General features: G+C 41.0%; 2 protein-coding genes across 2 annotated transcripts in view; both read right to left on the reverse strand.

Moving 5' to 3' along the window:
* Window positions 1-5,106, reverse strand: part of LOC310926319 (disks large homolog 4-like) — a gene marked incomplete at both ends in the record, with an annotated part of 116,698 nt that extends 111,592 nt beyond the window's left edge. The window contains 4 exons of the mRNA XM_083888430.1: window positions 70-157; window positions 988-1,819; window positions 3,958-4,128; window positions 5,088-5,106. Coding sequence (XP_083744556.1) covers window positions 70-157; window positions 988-1,819; window positions 3,958-4,128; window positions 5,088-5,106 — 1,110 coding nt within the window. The remainder of the gene's footprint in view (window positions 1-69; window positions 158-987; window positions 1,820-3,957; window positions 4,129-5,087) is intronic.
* A 9,632-nt stretch (window positions 5,107-14,738) lies between these two features.
* lrrc7 (leucine rich repeat containing 7) overlaps window positions 14,739-26,144 on the reverse strand; it is a gene marked incomplete at both ends in the record, with an annotated part of 53,777 nt that continues 42,371 nt past the window's right edge. The window contains 4 exons of the mRNA XM_083888429.1: window positions 14,739-14,819; window positions 17,607-17,681; window positions 21,071-21,163; window positions 24,552-24,820. Of these exons, the coding sequence (XP_083744555.1) occupies window positions 14,739-14,819; window positions 17,607-17,681; window positions 21,071-21,163; window positions 24,552-24,820 (518 nt within the window). The remainder of the gene's footprint in view (window positions 14,820-17,606; window positions 17,682-21,070; window positions 21,164-24,551; window positions 24,821-26,144) is intronic.

A 26,144-nucleotide genomic window follows, 5' to 3' on the forward strand; every position in this document is an offset into this window, starting at 1 on the left:
CTGCTACTGCTATCTACTGTAGACAAGAGCAATTTAGACACTAACAAAAAACAACCACAGGCGTCTTACCTTGGTGGGGGTAGGTGGGCCTGTAGCTGACCTGGGGCTGACTGGACCATGGCTGGGGCTTAGAGAGAAGACATTTACTGACCCAGGGCTGGTAGGACTGGAAACAGATCAGAGAGAGAGCGAGATGGTGTATGGAGGTGAAATATCAAATATACTCTGTTGAATATCACTATTCATATCTGCCCCTTTACTCATACAAAGTATGATATGAAATATCTTTAAAATGTGTATAATATTAACTAAAAGCACAACATCTAATTTTTCATCGACAGAAACTAAAAGATATATGATTACAGGTAGTCCAATAAAACCAGGCATTATGTATGCCATTATATACAGAGATATATCGTAGATATTTTTAAATCACTTGCTCATTTATTAATTAACCATCAGCCTATGATTCAAGTACATAATACGTGTATAGCGGGGAATATAGGATATTGTTTTTTAAAAAAGGGTCCAATGCTAGGACCCGGGGGACATAGGTACGACCCCAGCGACGCTAGTTCACCTACGTTAGTGAGTACTTTACAGCAGTTATCAGTGAATTACAGGCGAAGCTGCTTTGACATACTTAATTTCAGCCCCTGTTGATTTGGAGCATATTAATTTGATATTTAAGCTGTAAGAAATCTGTGATAATTTGTTTCAATTATTTAACTGTGACAAATGTTGTGTTATTAAAGCACAAGCATGAGTCCACTGTATGTAGGTTAAACAGTCCAAAATAGGTGCTAACGAAGACAATCGAGATTAATCGATTAATCAAAAAAATAATCGACAGATTAGTCGACAACAAAAATAATCGTTATTTGCAGCCCTAATCATTTTAACTGCAATGAGACAATACACCAAATGTGATAATGTATGCCTCAGTTGCCAAAGGTGGCATTGAACAAAACCAAATGCTGGACTTACCTCAAACGCGGTCCTTTTGTCAAGGGACCTGGAGGACGTGTGGGGCTGAGGTTGCGGAAGGTAAATTTTCCCTGGTTGGGGCTGGTCGGACTTGTGCTGGGAGTGACTTTTCCTAATCCTGGGTCCTTGCTGGTTGTCGGAGAGACAGCTGCATCATCTGTGAGTCTCGTAGGACCCGGGCTGGTAATTCGTGTGGTGGCAGTGGGGGTAAGTTTGTCAGGAGTTGTTGGAGACAAAAGGCCCTGGATGGAGCTGGAGACCAGAGCTGATACAGTCACCTGCTTGAGGCCAGGAGAGGCAGGGAGATTTTGAGGATTTATTGAAGTATTGCCGCTTTCTGAGGAAGCCCCAGAGTTGGTGGTAGTAAGTTTTCGCTTTGTCCCATTCAGTGATACAGCAGGAGGTGTTTTAATGTAGCCCGCGAGGGTTTCCACACCGTTCGCTGTGGCAGCAGAGGGAGAAGACGGTGGAGAAGTCTCTGCTTCCGTGGATTTAGAGTCCTCAGTTTGGACAGGAGGGCTTGGGGCATGGTACTTGACTTTGGCTGAATGTGGCTGAGGTGTACTTGGCTGTGTTTCTGAAATATGAGGGGGTATTCCAGGTGGGACTGGGGGGGCAGGAGACTTGATTGACCTGGGTTTGCGAATTAAGGGTGTCGGCTGAGTCTGTTCACCACAAGTTAAGGGTGTCGGGGAACCAGAGAGGGCCTCTGGCTGTGCTGGGAGAAGTGTTGACAGGTTTGAGGATTCGTAGAGTCCTTCTGAATCATCTGTCTGGTCCTCAGAACACTTGCTGTCTGCAAGGATGGTCAACTCATAGTACTCCTGGATATCTGGAAATAGAAATGGTGACATTGGAGCCCTGATGAATGGCTTAGAGCAGTGGTGTCAAACTCATTTTCACTGAGGGCCACATCAGCATAATGGTTACCCTCAAAGGGCCAGATAACAGTCATACAGAATAAATGTAACAAAATATAATGTAAAATAAAGGTAACATATTGATAAACAACTTTCTGTATGTATTACTTATTCTGTCTGGTCAGGGCAGACCTGCTCACACACCTTCAGCATGCACTGCTTCAAAAATGCACCCTCAGAAAAAGACTTTGAAGCACGGGTGATTTCTTTAGCCAGAATAAAGCTAGCTTTCACTGCCACATCATTTTTGGTTGTGGCTTTTGTGAACACATTCTGTTGCGATCACAGTCTCAATCTCAATTCCACTCGTCACATGATGCATATACAATGATACACTGCAATCTAGTGGCGGGAAATGCAGTGGTCAATGCACGCCTTAAAGCAGCAAAGACCTATTTTTAAACAGATCTTTAAGACCAATTAATCACTCGCGGGCCACATAAAATGACATGGCGGTCCACATCTTTCCCCCGGGCCTTGAGTTTGACACATGTGGCTTAGAGGCTCAGTAAATTCATAAATTAGCCTGACTTATGTTGTACATGACTACATAAATGATGAACAGGATAGCTTTGAAATCAATATTAAAACCAGTACACAAATGAATCTCCCAATTGTGAGATTACAGGAAAATAAACAAAATGCAGTTTATACACCAGTGACCTCTAGTGGCAGCATAAGGGATACTTTCACCATAACTGCTGTACATAGAGCAGTGGTACCAGGTCCCTCATTTAATTCCATTAAGTAAATTCCCTGAGTGAGAGGTTTCCCTTCCCCCTTTCCATAAACAGAAGTGGATATGGTCATGAACTCAGACCATCAATTCTGACAAGTGAGGAGATCATAAAAGTGACAGTGAAGAGGGAGAAAAAAAATGCATGCGTATGCAGAGAGGACAGGGACTAGATGGGGAAGGTGTATAAAAAAAAATAGAAGAGTGAAGAGTACACAGAATATTTATCAGTATTACAAATATGTATATAAGAGGCATCCAAAATGGAAAATAATGGGAATGGCAACACAGTCATAACCAGACATGGTGTACATACAAACATGAAATGCAACAGACTGGGATGAAGTCAAATGTCTTAACCCTAGAACACCATTGCTGGGTGGTTTTCACCGGAGCAAATAAATGTGTGATTTTCATGAAAACCAAGTTTTCATCTTCATTGTTTTGTTTTTTTTTAGAAATTTTTTGTTCCCAAATTCCTAATTTTCCAGTAATTTTGGAGCATTTGTATATGGTCCCCTCATGATGCTTTTCTTTCATTTTGTTAGATACGACACAGTTTAAAATAAAAAGGACACCACTCAGGTTTGTCATGTATTGTCATGTTTTGATATATTTTGATGACAAGTACTTTTTATTGGGTGTATTTATTATCTCGGGTAAAAATCACCAGGCGATAATGATTATGTTTTGAATTTGAGCGACAGTGTTCTAGGGTTAAACACAATGAAAGTTGACGATAGTAAGTTAAGGAATACAAGCAAAGGAAAGGCAACAATGACAGTTCAAAAGTGGAACTTGTGTTTTGTGGGAAACACATGCACAAAGAAGTATAACTATAAAAGCTAAAAGTGTGGGCGTGGAGCAAAGTAGGCGTGACCGGTTTTATGTTGTTCACAAAACTCACACAGATAGACAGGGCCTATGCCTCCTTCGCATAAGTAACAGTTCACAGCTATTAGACACAGACTGTAAACTGTTGGGAGGAATTTATGTGTGCAGTACACACTTTAAATGTGCACTTACTGTATTGTTTAAAAAGGGCGATGGGTGATAGGCTATGTCACACCTACATGTGTCTTCTGTAGTATTGACTATTTAAAAATATTGATTTATGGCAATAGGTCTGGTTTTGGACATGCATATTCAAGATTCAAAATTTGAGAGGTTTATTGTCATATGTTCAGTTAAGACAGACATCACACTGCACAATGGAATTCTTACTTTGCACGTCTCCCTATTTACAGTCAACAGGTAATAAAAGTTCAAGAGCACAGTTAGAGATAAACACTGAGATAGAGAGACAATCCTCACCAAGTAGAGCACTGAAGAGCTGACTTTGGAAGACATTGATGACTCTGTCCAGAGACTGCTGTAGCTGGTGGTCTTCCTCCACGTCGCCCTGTTTGGGCTGACTCTGATTGTGCCGTCTATGTTCTAATTTAGTCCGGTACTGCTGAAGCAGCTCCAGGGCTCGCTGGGCATCTAAATACAGCATATACAAGTAAATAAAGTCAACAACAGGTACAAATTGGACATAGTATGTATCTTTAACATGTCTGTTATTTATAATGTTGCGGAATAAAATGTAGAAAAAGTCAGAAAGGTGGACTTTTCCTCTTCCCTGGTCTTTTATTGTCACTTTCTACTTGTTTGTAAACATGTATGGCAACGAATGCTGAGCTCTCACCCATTTCCCTGGCACTCCGCTGTATTTGTACGCACTGTGACAGCCATTAAACTTTATTACCATGTATTTGTGTTTTGCTCTGATGCAGAAGGGCATAAGGACAGTGGGTGTTTATAGTGAAACGGGAGGTTGCAAACTACATTCCGGGCTCTATGGCATCCTGCTGAACAGCTGATTTAAGCTAGCACAGATTCCTCTCCTGCAGAGAAGGACGTCAAAACCAAATGTCAGTCAAATGTGTGGTCATTTAATGAGAATGTACTCATCAATCAACCCTTTACTAAAGTGTCTTATGATAATGTAGGCTGTAACTTGGCGCTATTTGCATTTTTAAAAAAAATAGATGCAATAGACCGCAGGTACTTATTTTGACACACGTGCATTTCAATACACATTAGCATGTTTGCAAAATTAGATTGTTGTTTTTTATTAAGTGCCGAAGTTGCTGTTTAGTGAAGTGCAGAATGACTCTCTCTGTAAAAGCGCTGAATATAGAATCTAAAAGTTGTGTATAAAACTAAAAAGAATCACTCAATCTTTAAAATAGTTGATGTTGTGAAGGGAAGTTCCGTGTAATATAACGTTAACTCACAAGCTAGGACGGGATATTTCACAGCGTTAGAGCAACACAAACGCGAGCTTTACGTAGAGCTTCAAACTGAACTAACGCGGTGTCGTTTATCAAAAACATATATTACGCGAATTTAAACTAAAGTGTGTGAAAATAAAGTCAAATACAGGGTTTGTTTTTTACCTTTCTGTCGCACAGGCATGGTGACACGGAGAGTCCTCCTCCTCCTCCCGGGGCTGTGTCAGTGTCAGTGTTTTTTACAGATGTGTGTGTTCGTCTGTACCGGGACAGCCCTGCCTCCAAAAACTGGGACACACCAGAGTGACACCGCTGTCAGTCCGCTGTTCCAACTTATCCTCCAAGGTGAAAACAAAACCCTAACCCCCGAGAAAACTCCCGAGAGAAAGTCTTGCCAAGAGTTCACGACAAACGCTGACACAACCGCCGCATGGACTTAGTACCCGGAGCTGTCGTGTCTGTGCGAAACTCCCCTCTCCAATCCTTCATTCAGGTGACTCTAAACCGCTGTCAGACCGGTTTTTAGGCGGCACGCGCACGCACGCACGCGCACACACACACACACACACACACACACACACACACACACACACACACACTTTTCTACAGTTATGAGGACGTCCATAGACAATGCATTCCCTAAGAGCTAGAGAATGCTACCACCTGACCCTAATATGTAGTCACTTCTTCTACTTGAAACCCTAAAGTCTTAACCCTGAGAAGCCCTTTGAATTTCTCAGGACCTGCTAAAACGTCATTACAATTATGTTTTGTTTTTTTTTGTTTGTTTTTTTTAATCTTCATCCTGCACCTTACCTTACTAGAAACTAGAAGTCATTGCGCTCACACATAATGGCTGTTTAACGCTTCAAAATTGAGTGTAGTGTCTTGCTTAAAGGTGAAGTAAGTAGTTTATAGTGCCATCTAGAGGAGAGGCTGAAATTTACAAAATCTGCTCACCCCCTCCCTTCCCTGAGCGCTACGGTATCCTCAGCCGGTCAAATGTCGTCCTCGTTGTCTTTCTCCGTGTCAGCAGATGAGGTTACAAGTAAAGCGACGCTTGTTTTGTTCTCTCGCGTTTGTCCTCACAGGCTCCGGTAGAAACATGGCGTCTCGCTGCTAACAGTGGCTATGCGACCGCGGCCCGCGACCATGTTACTTTACATGACTTTTTGAAACACTACGAAAATGAAACAAAAACTATTATGCAGCGACTAGACAATGCAGGAGCACATAATATGTATAAAAAAGTGAATTTTGGGTTATATAAACCCATAAATATTACACAGTGTCCCCTTAAAGGTGCATTATGTAATAAATCTAAAGCAACTGGCCGTAAAATCCTCCTAATATGTCACAGACACTCATGAATAATGTTCATATTACAAACTGAACTCACCACCAACAACAGTACAGCCAAAATATTTGCGTTAAAAATATATATTTTGCAGACTGCAAATCATGTTTATGTTTTGAAATCATGTTTTGGCATGTGGCGCCACCTACAGCCACCTACCAATCATTGCAGTCAGTAGAGTCTCAGCTGCCGAGCAACCACGGGTTGCCAGTTACGTCAGAAAAACGAAACCTAAAAGACCTCTGTATTTTGAATTTGAATGTAGTAACCGTTTTTGGCCACATTCTTACATATGGCACCTTTAAGGACACATATAGACTAGCTGGGCCAGGGTCATTTTCTGGTAAGATACTTGTACTTCTACTCAAGTATCCCTTTTAGGTACTTTATACAAGACCGTTCTGGCACTAGGTGCTAGGTAAGAGTAGTGTAGCAATGTTGTTAATGTTAATTAAGTAAATTTTATTTGTCTCTCGCCAAACACAACTTACATTATCAGGGTATCCGCGGGGTCTTAAAAAGTCTTAAATCCAATAATTTGAATTTGTAGCCTTAAAATGTCTTAAATTCTCCTAAAATCACAGATAACGAAAACACATCGACCTTTCTCCAATCTTAACCATTACACTTAATGCCTAACCATAACCTTAACCTAACCACAGTTCACCGCTTTCCCCTAACTTTGAAGCAGAGCCTCAAGAAGCTTATTAGGACCAGACCCTGATCTTCATGAGAACTAATGGTCCTGACAAGTGTTTATACCACAACAGATCCTAAAGAGGTAGCAAAAACACTGACACACACAAAAACGAAAAAACAAACAATGTGTTTAAGGGATCTCACAGAAATGTCCCAGGTTTAATCCCATGGCAGTAAAGGCAGGTTTATTATCCAATCCCTGCATTATGTTTGGTGTATTGTGATGAGAAACGGTGAGTTCTTAAAGCTGCACAGTCCCAGGACTGTATCTGTTACTCAGACTCCTTTGTTTACTCAAAACAGCCACTCCTGGAGGAACACGGCCTTCAACTTTCACCATGGCTTAAACCAAACCAGTCTCTACAAGCCTCTTTAATTAATACTTTAGCCAAACGTGTCAAGGTTGTGACTGTTATACCGGTTTGGTTCCCACTTTGACCAAGGATTGTTCTGTGTGGTGTCCTCGTGTGTATTTGGGTTCTCTCAAGGTACAATTTGGGATAAGGTAATTTCGATATTCTAAATTGTCCGTAGGTTGTTTGTCTTTGTGTGTTGGACCTGTGATGGACTGGCAACCTGTCCGGGTTTTTCCACCACCTTTCACGCAATGTCAGCTGGGATTTGGCTCCAGCCGCCCCACACACGACCCTCATACGGTGGATAAATAGGTTGAACGTGGATGGATGGAATTGAAATGTAAGAGTTTATTTCATGGGCCCACGGTTGGTGTAGTGGTTAGCACTCTTGCCTTTGCAGCAAGAAGACCTGGGTTCCTGGGTTCGAGCCCCGTTTGGAACAACTTCAGAACAAGGGCCTTTCTGCAAGGAGTTTGCATGTTCTCCCCGTGTGTCCGGGTTCTCCGGCTTCCTCCCACAGTCCAAAAACATGCGATATGGGGATTAGGTGAATTGGTCACTCTAAATTGACCGTAGGTGTGAGAGTGTGAGTGATTGGTTGTTTGTCTCTACATGTGGCCCTGTGATGGACTGGCGAACTGTCCAGGGTGTACCCCGCCTATCGCCCAAGTCTGCTGAGATAGGCACAGCACCCCCCGCGACCCTCTGGTGGAGGATAAAGCGGTAGATAATGGATGGATGGATGGAGTTTATTTCATGCATGGCAATAAAAAATCTCACACCTTCTTTTATTGCACAGATGCAACGAAGATGACAGATTACCACCACGATCGCAAAAAATGTGACTGTTAGTTCAAGCGAGTCATATTTGATAAGTGCAAAAGCTGTGTGTGGAGTCTGGGGAAGTTCACTGTATGAATATATATTTATATATGTATCATCCACTAAGTTTTGTGTTTGTTTCCAATGACCTAAAATAGTTTCAAAACTGCACCTACTACACCAATATGTAATAGATAAAACAAGCTTGTGGTTAAGTTTGGTTAATGTGCAAAGTGATTTGAATAGACGAAGTTATTTGGACTCGGACTAATAAGATACAGACGCAAAGTCGCCGATAAAGACGTCAGTCGAGCGTATACATTATGTCTGAGTCTGTCTGTGGACAGTGAATCAATTGTTCATCTGCACGCACACACACACACGCACACACACAAACACAAACTAACACACTACATCCATACTGTACGCAGGAAGCAGCTAAATGAATGCAGGGCATGGACTCAGTCCCTGGTATTGTTATTGATCAGGTCACAAGAGTGAATCGACTTCTGCGCTGGGCGTGCGCACACACACACACACACACACACACACACATATACAGATCGTAGAATAATGTATGAGTCAGCGTGGGGAGAAATTTATGCATGATTGTGTAAGTGGGTTGGTCATCCAGCACACAGACGTATTGTGTTCAAAGCAGTGAGTAAAAGTCTGAGTAAAAAAAAAAGGACAAAAGAACATCATTTTGCTTTTGACTGTGTGTGTGTGTGTGTGTACTATTACCCTCTATTGTTAATTGTTGGCCTGTACCACAGTGAGCAGAGTTGTTCTTCAGAGGCCACTGGTGCCAGGAGAACATTGGGGGGGAAAAGGAAGACATTTCAGCTAATGATATTGATGTTACTAATCGAATGAAGGCAGAAACACACTTTTGAAGTTGTTGTTTTTGAAACAGCTGTTAACCTTGGAAGACACTGTGGGAAAATGTGGATTTTCCTCTGACATGTATCAAAGTGTCAAGCTGCATTTTGTGAAATGTCATATCAGTTTCAGTTCAGTTCAGTTTAGTTTATTTCGAACATGTGAATTATAACAACAACGAAAGAAGGAATAAAAAAATAAACATACAAAATAAAGCAACAAAATACATTTTAACATGTCCAAAAAGGAGTAATAAGAAGAATAACTTGTATAATACTACCCCTTCTCCATTTTCTAATTTTTATCAGATATTATATTGGCTATTTGACGCATACACATTTTTGTTTTAATTATTGTTATTATTATTATTATTATTTCTATATTACGTTTTTATAAGCTGTGATTACGGAGTACCTTCTTCCTCTATATACTTTATGAAAATATATTCTTTATACCTTTTTTCAAGCCGATCAAATCTTAAATGAACTTGGTGTTTAACAACCGTGAACGTGACATTGAAGGTTACAGATGGCTACATGTTGTTAACAGTCATTTCTCATCTACTCTTCCTATTCTCTGATGAATGCAATTATCTGAAAAATCTATCATCTTACAACCCCTCAGATTTATCCTCCAATCAATCCAAGGTGAACGAGTGTATTCAAAATTGCTGCATACAAATATATATGTAAAAAAAACAAAAACATCATATTTGCTCCCATAACAGGTTTTAAAGTGATAAAATAATTTATTGTACTAAATACCTACCTCCAGATATACTGAGTGATGAATCATATAAACTATGAGAATAATGAGACTCATCCTTTGTATTTGATCGGCTACAGAATGGAACAGTTACTACATTTTCTTTCATTAATGACAATTTCTGTCTGCGGTGGACAGTCAAATGTGGAGCTTTCTCATGGTGCCAAATATGCAAATTTTACTGATTAAACATGAAAGGTCCTTGTCAAACTACCGTCAATCAATAACTGATCTCTTTTCAGTTGCCTGTGGGATTTACTGTGTAGACAATACTCACCTCATATTGGAGCTACTCAAACATAAGCAGGGTTTTTGTTTGCTTGACAAACTCTGCCGTTCCTCTTTGAACTCGGATAAGTGTCAACTCGGTGACGGATGAGATGGACGGATAGAGAGAGAGATGGAAAAAAGAATCAGGTTATTAGACAAATGGACAAAGACAAAGGAGCATCTGCAGAGACCACGAGAGACAAGAGGATCGGTTGAGTTTGATCCACAGAGCAAACTGAAAATCCTGCTGAGCTGATCCGCTGATCCCTTTCTAATATTTCCTTTATTTACCGCATCTTTCCCCCCCCTCTGCTTCTCTCCCACCACCATTTGCACATCACCTAACCCCTTTCTCTTCAATTTTTATACTTGCTCCTCCCCGTCATCACTTTCACATTTCCAATCCCAATTAATTCGTCTTTTTTTCCTTTTCTCCTTTCTTTGACTCCCATTTTCTCTTTATTTGTGTACTTTTTATCCTCACTCATAAAGTCATCTCCATCTAATCTTCTCCCCCTATCTTACAAGCTTACAGATATAAATGTTCCATTAAAGGTACAATATGTAGTATTTATGGGTTTATATAACCCAAAATCCACTTTTTTATACATATTATGTGCTCCTGCATTGTCTAGTCGCTGTATAATAGTTTTTGTTTCATTTTTGTAGGGTTTCAAAAAGTCATGTTAAATAACATGACCGCGGGCCGCGGTTGCATAGCCACTGTTAGCAGCAAGACGCCATGTTTCTACAGGAGCCTGTAAGGACAAACGCGAGAGAACAAATCAAGCGTCTCTTTACTTGTAGCGGAAGTCCCGCCTCCTCTCTCTCCGCTTCGTCTGCTACGGCCGCGGTAGCTCGCCCTCTCCCTCGCCTCACGAACCTCATCTGCTGACACGGAGAAAGACGACGAGGACGACATTTGACCAGCTGAGGATACCGTAGCGCTCAGGGAAGGGAGGGGGTGAGCAGAGCAGCAGGTCTTTGTTGTAAATTTCAGCCTCTCCTCTAGATGGCACTATAAACTACTTGTTTCCCCTTTAAGTGCATTAGAAAAAAGCCAGGTTACCAATAGTGACATTTTTATTATTTGTACAATAGACTTTAGTACATTATTCAAAACACTTCTTATATACTGAAAAAATGGTACGTCCCAAAGCCCAAAATGGCTCCAGTATAATCATTGCACAGCATTTTTTCAATTTTATACATATATTATTTTTTTGTAAAAACTGTATCTTAAATAGTATGTACAGATAGCTTCTGCAAAATGCATTCTAAACACATGATATATATTATATATACTTCAGCAATTACATTTCTCCGCGTTAATACTCAAAACTTAAAACTGGAAGGATTTTTCAACTTGCATGTGCAAATGAATAAAGAAATAAATATGTTCTCTTAAATCAGCGCTAAAACTTTTGTCCCGACTCACAACTCGACGGCGTGTCTCTCTCTCGCTCTCTTTCAGAGGTCAAAGTACTTCTTTTTTTACCTTTTTTCTTTTTTTCAAATCACACAACAGAAGAAGCAGCATTCAAGTTGGGTAGGTGTAGGAACAGCAGAAAGCATGAGTACATTCACAATCAATATGAGTCATTTCTTAAATTAGATTTCATTCGCCGCTATGTACAGTGACGCCGTCCTCAACATTTGTCCAGCTCATACCTAGTTTAAACACATAGAAAAAAATGACCCCTTTTATAGTCATATACATATATATATAATATATATATTTGTATAACACAAATTCACAATTACAGTAGAAATACATTTTTATACAGTTTCTGGAGAGTACACGTGTAGGTCTCCGAGTCATACTGTGCGTACTTCCATCCATAACTTTGTTTATAAGTGTCATTATAAAATATCACAATTTTTGAGCAAAGCTAAGGTATATCAATATATTTAGAAAGAATTACCTGAAACATGTAGTAAAAAATAATTATATTATCAAACCTTTTTTCTCTGTTCACGTCACAATATCTTTGATATTTCAAACTCTAAATAGGGTTGGTAGGGCGGGTTTTCCCGTGGTCGAGATCTCAACCACGTGACCGATCTGTGCCGTTTTTTTTCCAGTCTGTTGTGGTAAATCACGTAAAACCCTAATGCTTTATTGAGAGAGTTGGCACAAAATTGGCACAGTCATGTCCAGCAATAGCAAAGGCCTGAAAAGATGCAGTTTTCGCTCCGAAATGAAACACCTTCAGGACATATGCTGCGTTTACACACGGACAGAAAAATAAACCCATTCATCTATTTCTTTTTTCTCTGCGGTTACTTCTGTCATAGTTAGTTCAGAATCATGTCAATGAAGGTCGGACTTGATCCCATTGCTGTGACTCTACATCCGGAATACTATGATCTACCTGTGTCAAACACAAAGTGACCCAAACCCCAAACGGGTGAGTTTTTTTTTTTTTTTTTTTTTTTCAACATTCACCAGCAAAAGTGGCAAATTTGAATTCCCCCTGCACGTCTAAATCGATTCACATCTCCTCAGGTTACAAAAGTTACACGGAAATTTCAAGTGTTGTCAAACGCCTTTGTGACTCAGATCAGATCTGTCCCAGATTGTCTCAAAAGGGAAAACCTGAATCGAACACATTTCCTCTTGTACACTTTCTTTTCGTCACTTGATGGTTGCTGACACTCGGGGTCTAAAACAAGGAGCAACAGTTTAAAAAAAAAAAAAAAAAAAAAAAAAGGTTTCCCTACTCGTCAAGTCACGCCACTCCGCTCATGGTGTTTCAGATCAGATCTGGGCCACATAGAGGTAAAGCTCTAACGTAATGGGGCATGTGTAAATAGAACCAGGAGGGGTCAGAGGGTCTTGTATGGCACCAACTTTACAACGCGAGTCTTACTGAAAACTCAGTGGTATAATACATTGAGAGGCTAGCACTCTAGAAGCAGAGACTAGTGATATGAAAGCATGCTGTGGCTATCATACAACCCAAACAACTAAATGGTGTGACATTACAGGAACAATACTTAAAAACATAAGACCTCAAAATATGGCACAGGTATCATGAAACAGTGCATGGTGTTAATAATAATAATAATAGGTTTGAAACTCTAAAATCAGGCTCAGGGCTTTTGTACGCAATAGTGCACGGATCACATTAGTGAATAAGTGTTTTACAATTGTGGGCATGTGTGTGTGTGTGTGTGTTTGCCTGTTTGTTCATGTGCACGGCAGTGTGTGTGTGTGTGTGTGTAAACATTAGCAGGAGTCACTCGATAGATGGCACTGCAGGACAAGTTAGGCTCTGCTGAGAAGCTCAGTGGGCTGAACCATGGAAATATTGCTTTAAGCTCTTTGCAAGCAACAGTTAGATAAATGAATGAATAAATGAATGAATGAATGAATGAAAAAAGGAAAAATCATATTTTGTGATTTTTTTTCCTCCTATACAGCAATAAATGCATGATATACTTTAGAAAAATCATCCATTTGGAGAAATAATCCCTGTATGTTTATAAGAGAGAGAGAATTCAGAATGTGGTCTATTAACAATAAGTATATTTATCATAAACTTAATGAGTCTTTCCAGGCCCCAAAGAGAGTTGCAGCTCTGCCGGAAAAAAAAAAAGCCGCAGCTCTTCATATGTACACAAGGCATAAAGTCTTAAGTTCTCAATTTGTATGTACACTGGAGGGAAAACTACTTGAAAACATTAGGTCAAACATTAACAGAAGACGAACACAATTAAAAAGAGTGGAAAGAAAACAAGAGAACTGAGACAGCGGTTGAAATAAAAGGAAAAGACGATGGAGAGTGGACCAAATCTTTAAATAAATAAATAAATAGCACTTGCACAAAGTGGAAAAAAGCAATAATTAATGTACCCCAGAACCCCAAACATCAACTAAAACAACCTACTCGGTCAGATGACTGCATAATTAACAACACAGTCACAAAAAAATCCAAACTGCAATAGCCGTGTCAGGACCCAGCGCTCTGAGTCCTCTTGTGATAACTACGTGCCAGTGATCATTTCGCTGACCGTCGGTAAACAGAAGAGCCGATATGTTTCCTATATTACATTTGGCACTGATTTTATTTGCCTTTGGTCCAGCAATAGGCAAATAAATGTCTGTGTGTTCCCTTACGGTAAGAAAAGAAAAAAGAAAAAGAAAAAAGGTGGCTCATTTTTCAGTTCCACAAGCCTCCAGGAGAGGGCAGGTGGTGTGGGGGGCAGGATGGCGATGAGCAGAGAAAAGAAGCGTTGTTGTTGATGTTGATGTTGATGTTGTTGTTGTTGTTGTGTTTGTTTGTTTGTTTATTTTTTTATAAAACTACTTTTTTTTTTTAGCGCATGCTGCTGTCTCTCAGAACCACCAAGTCCACCATCCGCGGGAAACTCTTCAGCAGAGAGACGGCTGTCTCATGCTCCATGTGTAAAAAACTATGTCCGTTAGCCTGCAAGGCAAACACGCAGCACAGTCAAAAGCATGTGTGTGTGTGTGTGTGTGTGTGTACGTGCATGTATGTATAGAGAGATGTATGCATAATGTGTGCTGCAGTATATTTCCATACAAATGTGTGTGTGTGTATGTGTGAGTGTGTTTGGTGGAAGGGATGGAGGGTCACTGCCATCAATATCTCAGTAACACATCACTGTTGGGGTAAAGAGAGAGAAGAGGAGGAGGAGCTACACTGTCATGCTGTAGAAAGAGAAGGGGTAAAGACAAAAAAGGGCTTTTAGGTGAGTTCGTCCTGCTAAACTGTTCATCTGTGGAGAAAAGATGACTGGGGAGGTGGAGAGATGGGAGGAAAACATGAGAGGAATGGGGACATGGGGTTTGCTGATAATCTATGAAACAGCAACTGCAAGTCAATAAAAAGCATTTAGCACTGTAAACAGAAGAGTTGCTCTGTTTCTATTCTATTTTTATTCATATTATTTGACTTAATCTCATTTCCATAAATTGGTCATTTGTCAAATCAATTAAATAAAAAAAATGAAAGGGTTAGAGGGTTTATTTATAATTTAGGCAAAGGCCCTGATTTACAGCTGCCACCCTTTATGCGTCACCACGTGTCTAGAGGCAACAAACCAGCCAAAGCATACGTTTTAAAGTGGAAGCTTGTGATGCACAAACAAAAAAACACACACAAAAACCTTAAATAATCTATAGATCTAGCTGTGGAAACAGAGTGGAGTAGGAAATAAAACATCAGTTTACTTTTTCAGAATAAAGGCCCCCCTATGTTGATGCCACATCGTTTTTCACTTTACTACATCACAGAGAGAGTCCTCCTCAGCTCAGCATGCTCCTGTTTATCCGGTCGGTACAAAACCTGCTCCGTTTGTTGCGTTTACAACATTTAAAGTGTATTTCTGTGCAAGAAGAATGCCACAAAACCACATTGTCTCACTGTGCAGCTGTGTGGAAGCAGGCTGCGGAGCGTCCATTCTGCCCAGCAACAGTGAATACTGTTTTCTGATTGGCTGATCGGTCGCTAATTCCAGACACCTGTTTGCAAACTGCCTTTGTGAGTGAGTGAACTTATTGAAACACAGCTCTAAACTTCCACTGGAAATACCACAGCAAGCTGCTGCTGCTGCTGCTGCTGCTGCAATTTGCGCTTGCTGTCACTCAATGATCACTCCTTCCCCCTCCCCACTCACTGATAACTCCCTGCCCACTTTTTGTAGATTTTCAAAATCAGGTATTGGGCGGAGTCAGCTTCAGAACAGGGGGTTTCTCTTTAAAAACAGGCTCTGTCTGGCAATACTATCAGAGGTGACGGAGGGACACGTTTGTGTGTTTACAGCAGTAGCCGCTACTAACTAATAACACATGGAAGAGAGGATGAAGGGGGATACACACACACACACACACACACACACACACACACACACATACACGCAAATAGGCATAAAATACAGGAAATGAAAAGTTCACATGGATAGCTGTGGGCAACTGGACTTGCTTGAGATGAGTTGAAGACATTTTATCGTATCATCTAAGAGGCTTCTTAGGTTCTGACTAACTCGTGGGAAGAAACAGGCGTTTATCCTCTGAGGCCGATACCGGTCTCAGATCGTTCACCCCTCCCAGTTTCAGGTTGTTGGTTTCACCTGAGACAAAGTAGAGAGTTCAGGACAGCATTGTATGTGGCTGATCGTCTGCGTCTTAGTCCACCTCCTCTGTTGAGAGAGGTTCCTCCAGGTTAACTTAAAGATAGCTTCATTCACTTCAAACCATCGGTCTTCCCTGGCCATAATGTGAACATTCTCATCCTCAAAAATAATGTCCCATGTCCTTCAGATGTAGGTGGATGACTGAGTCCTGTCCAGATGATCTGGCTCTTCTGTGCCGTGACATGCATTTATGCTCCGTTTATGTCTGGGCATTTTGTCCTTAGTGTGAAGCAATTTCTGTCTTAGGGACAATTCCAATTCCTATCTTAACCCTCAAGCTCAACCCTTAATCTTAACTGGTCCTCAAAACCAAGTGTTGAGGGTTATTTTGTCACTTAGAAATGGGACACCCCTTAAATGCAGATACGTCTTCAGACTGTGGGGGGCAGAATAACGGGAAAGCTGCGTCCAGTCTGTCAACTCCAAAAAAGAAGAAGAAGAAGAACACATTTACGTCACGATTAATTACTACGATCCGTTTGTCAGTCAAGTTATTAGGTTGTCAGTTAGTTATAAGATGATACTCATACAAATATTCAGCTGACAGTTACCACACACCACGGCTTATTGAAAAGTAAACCATAGCAAACGATCGCTTGTCCGCACCGGCCGGCTATTGACAAAAGATCGTTAAATAAAAATAAATGTTACGCAACAATGACGTCAGTAATCTATAATATGGGCCTAAACTAAGATAATACAATGGTTTTCATCATTTTTATATCTCTATTAACAAAGAAAATACTCGTTTCGCTGCTTTTAGCACCATCTTTGTTATGTCAAAACACACAATGCATTCTGGGTAGCCCTTGCTCCCAATGGTGGTCTCGGAAAATCTCAATATTGAGGGCGATACAGCCCTTAAACGTCCCTCAACTTAATTTTTCTGAGAATCGGGACAGCACTTGCACTAGAGGGAGCGCGCGTTTTGAGATTGAGGGTTAAGTAAGGAATTGGAATTTACCCTTAGAGAGTTGCCGGGTTTGAAGTGTACCCAGATGTGGTGTTTGTTGAAGATCCTCCTGAGTTTCTCAGACTCCAGCAATACATGCAATAACAATGTAGTGAACGATCTGCATTGTTCAACTTGATGATGATTCTCTGGACCGGTATCAGCCTCAGAGGTTAAATACCTGGTTTTTCCCGCTAGTTAGTCAGAACCTGAAGAAGCCCTAGCTCTTGGATGAGAGGTGAAACGTCTTCAACTCAACTCGAGCAAGTCCAGTTGCCCACAGCTAACTACTGAAGAAAGACTATCACCTGGATGACTGAGAACCTCATGGAGCAGCTAAGTAGAGAACGTGTGTGGATGGGGAAAGGGCAGGAGGTGGCATTTTCTGTCCAGTTTGATGGTGAGTGAGAGGACATTACCTGCACTATCTTGTCTCCAGGCTGCAGGGCACAGGCGGCGGGCCCGTCATGCTGTACCCTAGTAACAAAGATACCCTATAAGTCAAAATGATACACCGTTAGGACAACACAGGGACACGATGGTTTAGAATCTTTGCCTTTCTTATTTTTTTTTCCTCTCAGTATCCACACCACCCAACCCACACCCCCACAAAAAAAAAAAAATCACAGCAGTTCTGCCAAAAATAAATAATGAATACAAGGCAAATTTCACCAATGCATTCGCTTTTGTTTAAAATTTGGAGAAGCATGCAAACATGCTTTTGACAGAATTGAGCAAGCAACTCTCTTAAAAATTGACGGACGTCGAGTCGTACGTTCTTCCAAAAATAATGTTTATAGACTTGGTTAGAAAAGAGAGAGAATAGATATGCACTAATTCTATAAAGATAAGGAGGAGTATGTGCTGGGATTCTGACTGGGAGACAGGAGTAGATTTGCAGGGAGGGCGGAAGATAATTAATCCCCCCCCCCGTATTTTCCCTCAAAACCCCAAGGCAGAGATTGTAAAAACACCAACATCTTTTCACCAGGAGCTGAAAGATGTTTTTGAACACAGAAAAAGTGTGAGACAATGCAGCTGTAATGCAGCTCCACATGTTGGAACAGTTTGTGCATGTGTCGGAACACACACACACACACACACACACACACACACACACACACACACACACAATAGTGACCTTCACACCAGTTAGAAACAGCACGATGTAGTCGTGACAGCGCCGCAGCACCGACACACACCACAGTGAGCGATACAGGCAAAAACACACACACACACAGACACACACAGAACACCACAATCAAGGAAGTGCATACGTTCTGAAATATTAGTCACTTTTCTATACAGTGAGCTCATACATGTGTCGATGTAAATATTGAGATGGTGTCAAATAAATTGCAGTTTTGGACAACATACAACAAATATTAACTGAAGTATTTTCCTTTTAGAACATTTATCATGAACGGAGCTCACTGTACATTTTGTTTTTCGGCGAAAGCTTGTGGAGCATTAGTGATATTTACGGACTACAAAGCAGTTGCACACAGAGCTGCAGTTTTCCTGCAGTGTCCCCCCAATCCTCGTGGTATTGTTCAATAGTTTTGATCACAAATACAGACAGTATTAGTTGGTGAGTGCCATTAAAAGGACAATACTGAGGAACGAGGTTTTTGCAGTTCGGTGATAACACGGACACACTATTCTCTGAGCGACGGCAGCTGAGAGTATGCTCGTTATCGACCGCAGCTCTGTGTGCAATACAGCAGACACTGTCCAGTAGAAGAATATTGGATTTTTTATTTGTTTATTTATTTATTTTGAATGTTCATGACTCAGATTTGACCAAAGAAACAAACCAAAAAAAATCCATGTTCTGCTCCTCATGACTGCATTTTTATTCTCATACACAGCATTCACAGATGTGAATACATCAAAGCCAGGGATCTTTTTCCTGTCAATACAGGGAATGGAGTCGCCACTCACTCTGACTCAGTGGCTTATTTTTGAAATCTTAAGATCAGTGCTATTTCTTTCTTTTTTAGCAATCTCATTACAACCCAAAAACATTAGTAAGTCAATAGGGAATCAGAGCTTGACAGACAATTATATTCTGAGCAATGTTTTGTTAATTAGTTCCATTTGAAGGTGGGTCGAAAATGTGTAATTTTCTTTTTAAATCTAATTAAATTAAATGTTTAGGTAGGGATGTGGTAAACTGCATATTAGATTTTTTTTTTTTTTTTATCCAGATCAGATGTAATTTACAGACACTGTTCCAACTGCATCACAAATTCAAATTATGTGGGCAACAAGTATTGTCCTGTAACTCAGAATTATCAGAAGACAACAGGAGACAACACGCTGTCCACAAGGGGGAGACATAATCCTGATGAACAGCTGTGGCTGTACTGAATGTCATGGACAATCACAATTACCGTCATTTACTAATCAGCCTGTTTTCCTCTTGAACTACTTGTGTTCTATGTCCTTGATCAAATGTAACTAATATAAAGAGGTGAATTTAATGTGCCCAGTGTTGGTCTACTCTGACTTAAAAAAGGGACACAAATAATAAAAGATAAAAGCACAATCAAAGGCATCTGCATCTGTTTGTGCCGAATCAACATTGCGTTGACCGTCAGTTAATGTCTTAAATTACATTTTTCACTAGTCTAACATCAACAATGGGACATATTGTAAGCTTATGGGGTCCTATGAGCAGGATTGAGGTCCTATAAGACATTGGCATGTGAACCACACAGTAGCCCATGACTCAGTTTCACATTAAGGAATTCAGTGCGGACACTGGGCATCAACACGAGACAATCTGAGATTTTAAAAAGCACTGAAGGACAATAAAATGAAACATTTCCCTGCATCTGTTAATTATTTTTGCATTGTCATGGATAAATTATGACTATATTTGGATATATACTTCCATTGAATGGAAACGATTTGACAACATGTCTGCACGTCAGCATTAAGACATTTGCAGCCCCTCTAATATGGTATTAATTATAGATGCACTGCAGCTGGTGGCAACTACAAGATGAGATGGAAATAATTTAATCACCATCCGAGTCAGTAACACTCGCCATTTCTCTGCCCGAGATTCAAACTAAGCGATGAATTCACAGTTTTTTTACGCCATCACCCGCGACTCGTGCGTCACGTGGCACGCACAGAGAGGCTGGATGTTCAAACAACTGCTCCTGACTTGTGGGCTTTCTATTTTTAGAGCCGCTGTCTCATCAGATACTCTAACATCTGAAGTCAGAGCAGTCAGTATAAATCTGCAACACTTCCCATGCACACAGCAAAGTGTTTGAGCCCACTGTGTCCCAGAACTGAGCAAGTCCTAAAATAGCAGTCAGAGCTCTGTGGACAGCCTCGCTTCTTTGACTGGAACTGCAGGTTTTCTGGGACAAACTGCCATGTGCAGCAGACCTGGGGGACCTGCAACCCCGACTGGCTATTTAGTGCAGGGCAGGCACTCACTGTGACTCAAAAATCAGTCAAAAATGATAAATTAGTTTGGCCTAGCTTATAATTAGACATAGGGTATGCATGCAAGTACATAACTATTTCAGAATGTTCTAACAAATTAAAGTTTCTTGGAGAAATTTGTTGTACTGACAGGGGTTTTACGGTATCAGAGCGAGAACCAGAACTCTGCGTGTACGTGATGTGTAGATCAAACTGTTTCTTCCTTTTAAAACCAAATCTAAACTGTCTCTTTTTCCCCCCAACTGTAGAAAAGCCACGGACTCAAAGTTAACCAAGCCGACTGCTGCCCCACAGAGCGACAGACAGACAAACAAATAGACGAAACACTGCAGTAACGAACAGCAGTTTCCATGGTAACTCTGAGGTAAAGCCGGGGAGGATGTAATTGGCTGGCAGGCCGGGGGTCGGGTCGTACCATGTCGGAGGGTTTGAAGGGGTTCCCCTGGCCACTGATGCCACCAGAGATACTGAAACCCAGACCAGGGTTCTTCTCTATTCTCACGCACAACTGCAGGAAAAGGGAGGCAGAGAAACAGAGCAGACAGACAGACAGACGAAGACAAAGAAAGAGAGAAAGACAAGAAGACAGGAAAACAACTCAAAGTGAAATCCATATGACACATACTATACTGCAGGTCCTGAGTTCTCAGGCAACAAAAATGTATTTTTTCACTTTGTTAAACATAATGAAGGGGAAAAACAATTCACCCTTAAGCCTGATTTGAACTCAAGTCTTTTGATAATTGTTGCTCAACAAAACTTATCATGGTGCACAATTTATTATTCCGGCAAAAGGTTTCAGTCGTCTCTTTGTAACCACACACACCTTGTTCCCTTGTATTATATCACCGCAATCATTCCTGTCAGCTTGTTTATTTGTATCTGCAGTAAATCTGTGGTCCGTTTACTTCTTTTGATCAAGTGATGCACAGCAAATGAGCTGGTGGAGAGGTTTGAAAACACTTACTGTGAGCGCGATGGAGGTGGTCAGAGGTTTAAGATGAAACGTGCACAAGGACACAATAACAGCCAATCATGTGGAAAGATATGATTGTGTCCATGACATAAGGACATTTGGCATGACGTGAGAGGAAAGCAACCAGTGACACTTTTTTGTGTCTTGCAATGGCGTTTAAATCAGAATTCTTGAGGAAGATCAGCTATGTTGCAATTACCTGAACTGGTGCAGTGCTCTCTACCTCCCAAACCGAGTTATAAGAATACATATCATGTTTTTTCTAAACCTGATTGTTAATAATCGTTTCTGTCAGGAGACTTAAATCTGCGACCTGCTATCTAGGTCAAATCTAGACTTATATAACCAATATAACAAAATTTAAGTTGGAAAAATGAGCACTGCTGTGTACTGATGTCCCTCAGCACAGGCATTTGCCTGCAGCTGATCAGGCTACTTGTAACAGCTATTATCTTCCAAAGTTTCTGCTGACTTTATCAACAATAGCAGTTTTGCAAATTAGGGGTGAGTCAAATTGTCCTTCCTCAAAACGATGAAAGGGAAAATATCAATATTTTAATGAACAATTTAAAGCTCTCTAAAGTTAACAGTCCCTGCTAATTTCACTCATCAGATGTTGTTACTTGATGTGTCCTCATTTTTCTCAGAATTCTGATCTCAGAATTCTTTCTGCTTTATTTTTATTTTTTTTACTTTCTCTCAAAAAATATTTTTTACATGTGGCACTATGAACCCTTATCCGTGAAACTACTAAGCATTTAGCAGACGCTTTTATCCAAAATGACTTACAAAAGTGGAATAAGCTACAGAGAAATATGCTGCGTTCCAGAGCCCATCCAAACAAATGGGATGTGGGACTTATCGTACCTAAATTTTACTAGCTCTTACTTCAAAGCACAATTGAAGTCGAATGTTAGAAAACATGGACGATCGCGGCGCTTTAGATTTATGTTTGAAGAGGCATTTTGACTGTCAGCAATTCAGTCTACTTACATACACAAGCGAGCCGTATATGTAAAAGCAATACATATCCAGTGTTGGGGGGTAACGAGTTACAAAGTAACGGATTACAGTAACAATATTACTTTTTTGGGTAACGAAGTAAAGTAACGCATTACACTAAAAATAACGGTAACTACACTACTTTACTTAACTATAGTAACGCGCTTTTCTGCGTTACCCATGCCATGTTTGCCTGTGTGTAAAGTTCTGATCCGTTTAAGTGATGTGTGTGCATGCTGTTGCTTGTGTGTGTGTTTGTGCGCTTGCCTGGGCACTGTTGTCATGGAGATCGATTTGAGTGACATAGCTGCTGGTGTAAAGGAGGGAAATGGAGATGGATATGGAGACGTAGGAGAACAGGCTTTTAGCCATCCTGGGGACGCCCTGTACTGAAAATAATAAGAAATTAGGCGCCCAAATTTTAGGCAGGACGTCCTAAAAGTAGGTCCTGCCTTTTTCCTCCCGATTCCCCCGATAACCACCGAAACGATGTTGTGATGACGCACGCAAAAACTGCGGCCAGCACACGCCTGTCTATACCCACTTACAGTCTGTCCAAGATCAGTTTGGAACACCAACACAACGATTCCAACACCGTGGAACAGCACTTATTATTTGCTGGAAAGTCTCTTTGCGCAAAAGGGAAACTTGGATGCAAACAGCGCAGATTATGAACTCCCCACGACAGAACCCTCTTCTCTCTCTCTTTGAGCAGTTAACTAAAGAGATCAGCTCATCTGATGGATCTGTTATTCCCTTAATTACAGCGCTAAAGAGTCTTCTACACAAAGATTGAGACCACAGAGTGTAAACAATGAAAAGCGCGCACTTGATCTACTCTGGATCTACTCTGGTCCCCTATATTTCATCATGTCTGTACTCGATCCTTGTCATAAAGATCAATATGAATGTGTCATATATGGATGTGGGAATAAAACTGCACATCGAGAAATTATCCAGTCTGCGTTGGATCCTATGGTTTTACATGCCATTATGTGTAAATTATACAATAAACACTATGTGGGCAGGCTAAGTGATGTCTGCCCATATATCTACACGGTCTAACGTCATGAGTATACTTTTACCGTAGCCCTACATATCTTCATGCTAACAGATAACGACGACATAATTTCACACCATAACATGAAAAACAAGTTGTGATAAAATTGCTGTGTCTAAAACAACTCTACACGCAGAAAAGTAAAGTTTATAGCCTATTCATGTGACTCCATGGACGGCGCTATTATTCTCCGACGTCATTTTGGTGAAGTCGGGGTAGGTCGATCAGCCCTGACTTCGCGAGTAGGAGGTCCCACTTCGACAGGCATTCCAGTACACTTTTTCTAGTTGGAGGTAGGATAAGTCCCACGTCCAGCTGGTTTGGATGGGCTATGGAACACAGCAATAGTCTTCGAAGGACTCCAGTAGATAGGAACAGTAGACTGATAGAGGGTGAGGGTGCCGAGGATGTTCCAAGTGCAGAAGGAGATTGCAGGGGAGGGGGTAGGGGTTAGGGTAAGTGCTAGGACAGAAGATGCTCTAGGAAGAGCTGGGTCTTCAAGCGTTCCTTGAAAATATACAGGGACACCCCTGTTCTGGTAGGTCATTCCACAAGCGTGGAACGATACATGAAAAGAGTCTTTAGAAATTTCCTTGCTCCAACCCACCTGATTCAAATAAGGGGGACGTTAACAGGCTTCTTCAGAGCTTTCTGATGAGCTGACCATTTGAATCAGGTGTTTTGGAGCGGGGAAACAACCCAAAACATGCAGGGCAGATCCTGGGATCTCCAGGACCAGGATTGAGAAACCCTGAGTATAAACGCTGTATATTCAAAATCAATTCATCATAATCATTTCAAACAAACTTAGTCAGAAAAGTAGAATGTAGTTTGCAGAGATACAGATGGACAAAATACCTGTTCCTGGAAACCATCGGTGCTCTTCTGGCCTTTGGTCTGCAACAGGCTGCGGGCGCTCTGAGGCCGTGGGTTGGTGTGGGTGGTCATAACAACCTGGTTGCTATGGACCATGCCCTGGTTACTGTGGTACTGGGGGTTGGTGGCAGGGAGGGACGGCTGATGAGAGGTGTGGGATGAATGGGGGTTGTACTGGGACTGGTTCCCAGACTGGACCAGGGCCATGGACATGCCGGTGCTGGAGTAAACCTGACCAGGAGCGGTGTGGGCTGAATGGAACAAAGATTGAGATTTATAGAGTTGAAAAAAATAAAACAATCCTGTTTCTGGTTATTGTGTAGACTGAATGGTACACACATGGACATCCACATGGACATAGTACTCCACTGTTACATATTAATAGGGCAAGTTTAATTAGGGCCCAAGCATGAATGCGAGGGGCTGAAACAGCCCCCTAAGGTGAAACGTGGATCGAGCAAACCAAGAACATTTTATACCCGGAAAAAAAAAAGGAAACAAAAAAGTCCGTAGGGACCATTACAGCAACTCAACAGGAAGTCGGCCATTTTGAATGTGACGTCCATCTTGGCTTGCTTCGTAAATTAAACAAACGCCAGTTTGTACTATACACATCAAAGGCAAAGAGTTATCGAAAGGTTTCACGGATTCTAAAGGTGGTGGCCACAGCAACTATTGCAAATTTTGCCGAATTTCGATAATTCGCCACGAAACCGGAAGTGCCCTTATAACTTCGCCATACATTGACAGATCTCTACAAAACTTCATATGTGACACGAGAGACCAACCCCAAACACATCTACGGATGCAAACTTGCATCATTGCGGTCAGTACTTCACTCCACCGAGTGGGAGTGAAGTATTGTTTTTGTGGCTCTATGTGGCTGTCTGTCTGTGCTTCCACACTTGCACTTGCCAACATGACATGCCAGAGGCTTGTTGTGTGAATGGGGTGAAGTCTGCCATCTCTGATTGCCTTATTTTTGGGGGGGTTAACGTGCATAAAAAACTCTTGAAACTTTCCACAGAGTTTCGGGTCTGGTGAGCCCAAACCCATGCGTTGCTCAAGGGCTCTATAGCACCCCCTAAGGTGAAAACAGAGCCTACATTCAGTTCCACTGAATGTCACGAAACTTGGTGGAAATATGTTATATCCCAAGACAAAAAAGTAAATTGGAACCATGGCCTCAACTTAACAAGAAGTCTGCCATTTTGAATTCTGGGGTCAGATTTTGCCGATTTGCACCCAGTGTAAATGAGCAAACTCCTCTACTCCAACATAAAAAATGTGTCAGTTTGTACTATTATGTACAGAGGTATTATTATGCTGCATGTCATTAAAGTGAATTTAAAACAAATAAAACAAACAGAATATGCAGATCTATGGTTAAACATTGAAAAAGAAAGAAAAAAGCAGATCCTTCCAACTGACTGAGTTTTGATTTTCACACATTAATTTAGCAACTGATAGAAAATAAAAATAGTTACTTTTTTGTAGAATGGCTTATTTCTGCACTACTATCAGAAACATTGTCAAACTAAATAGGCCACAACGGTAAAGCAAACACACACTAAT

This window comes from Microchirus variegatus (assembly GCF_963457635.1).
Source record: "Microchirus variegatus genome assembly, chromosome: 4".
Taxonomy (NCBI): Eukaryota; Metazoa; Chordata; class Actinopteri; order Pleuronectiformes; family Soleidae; genus Microchirus; species Microchirus variegatus.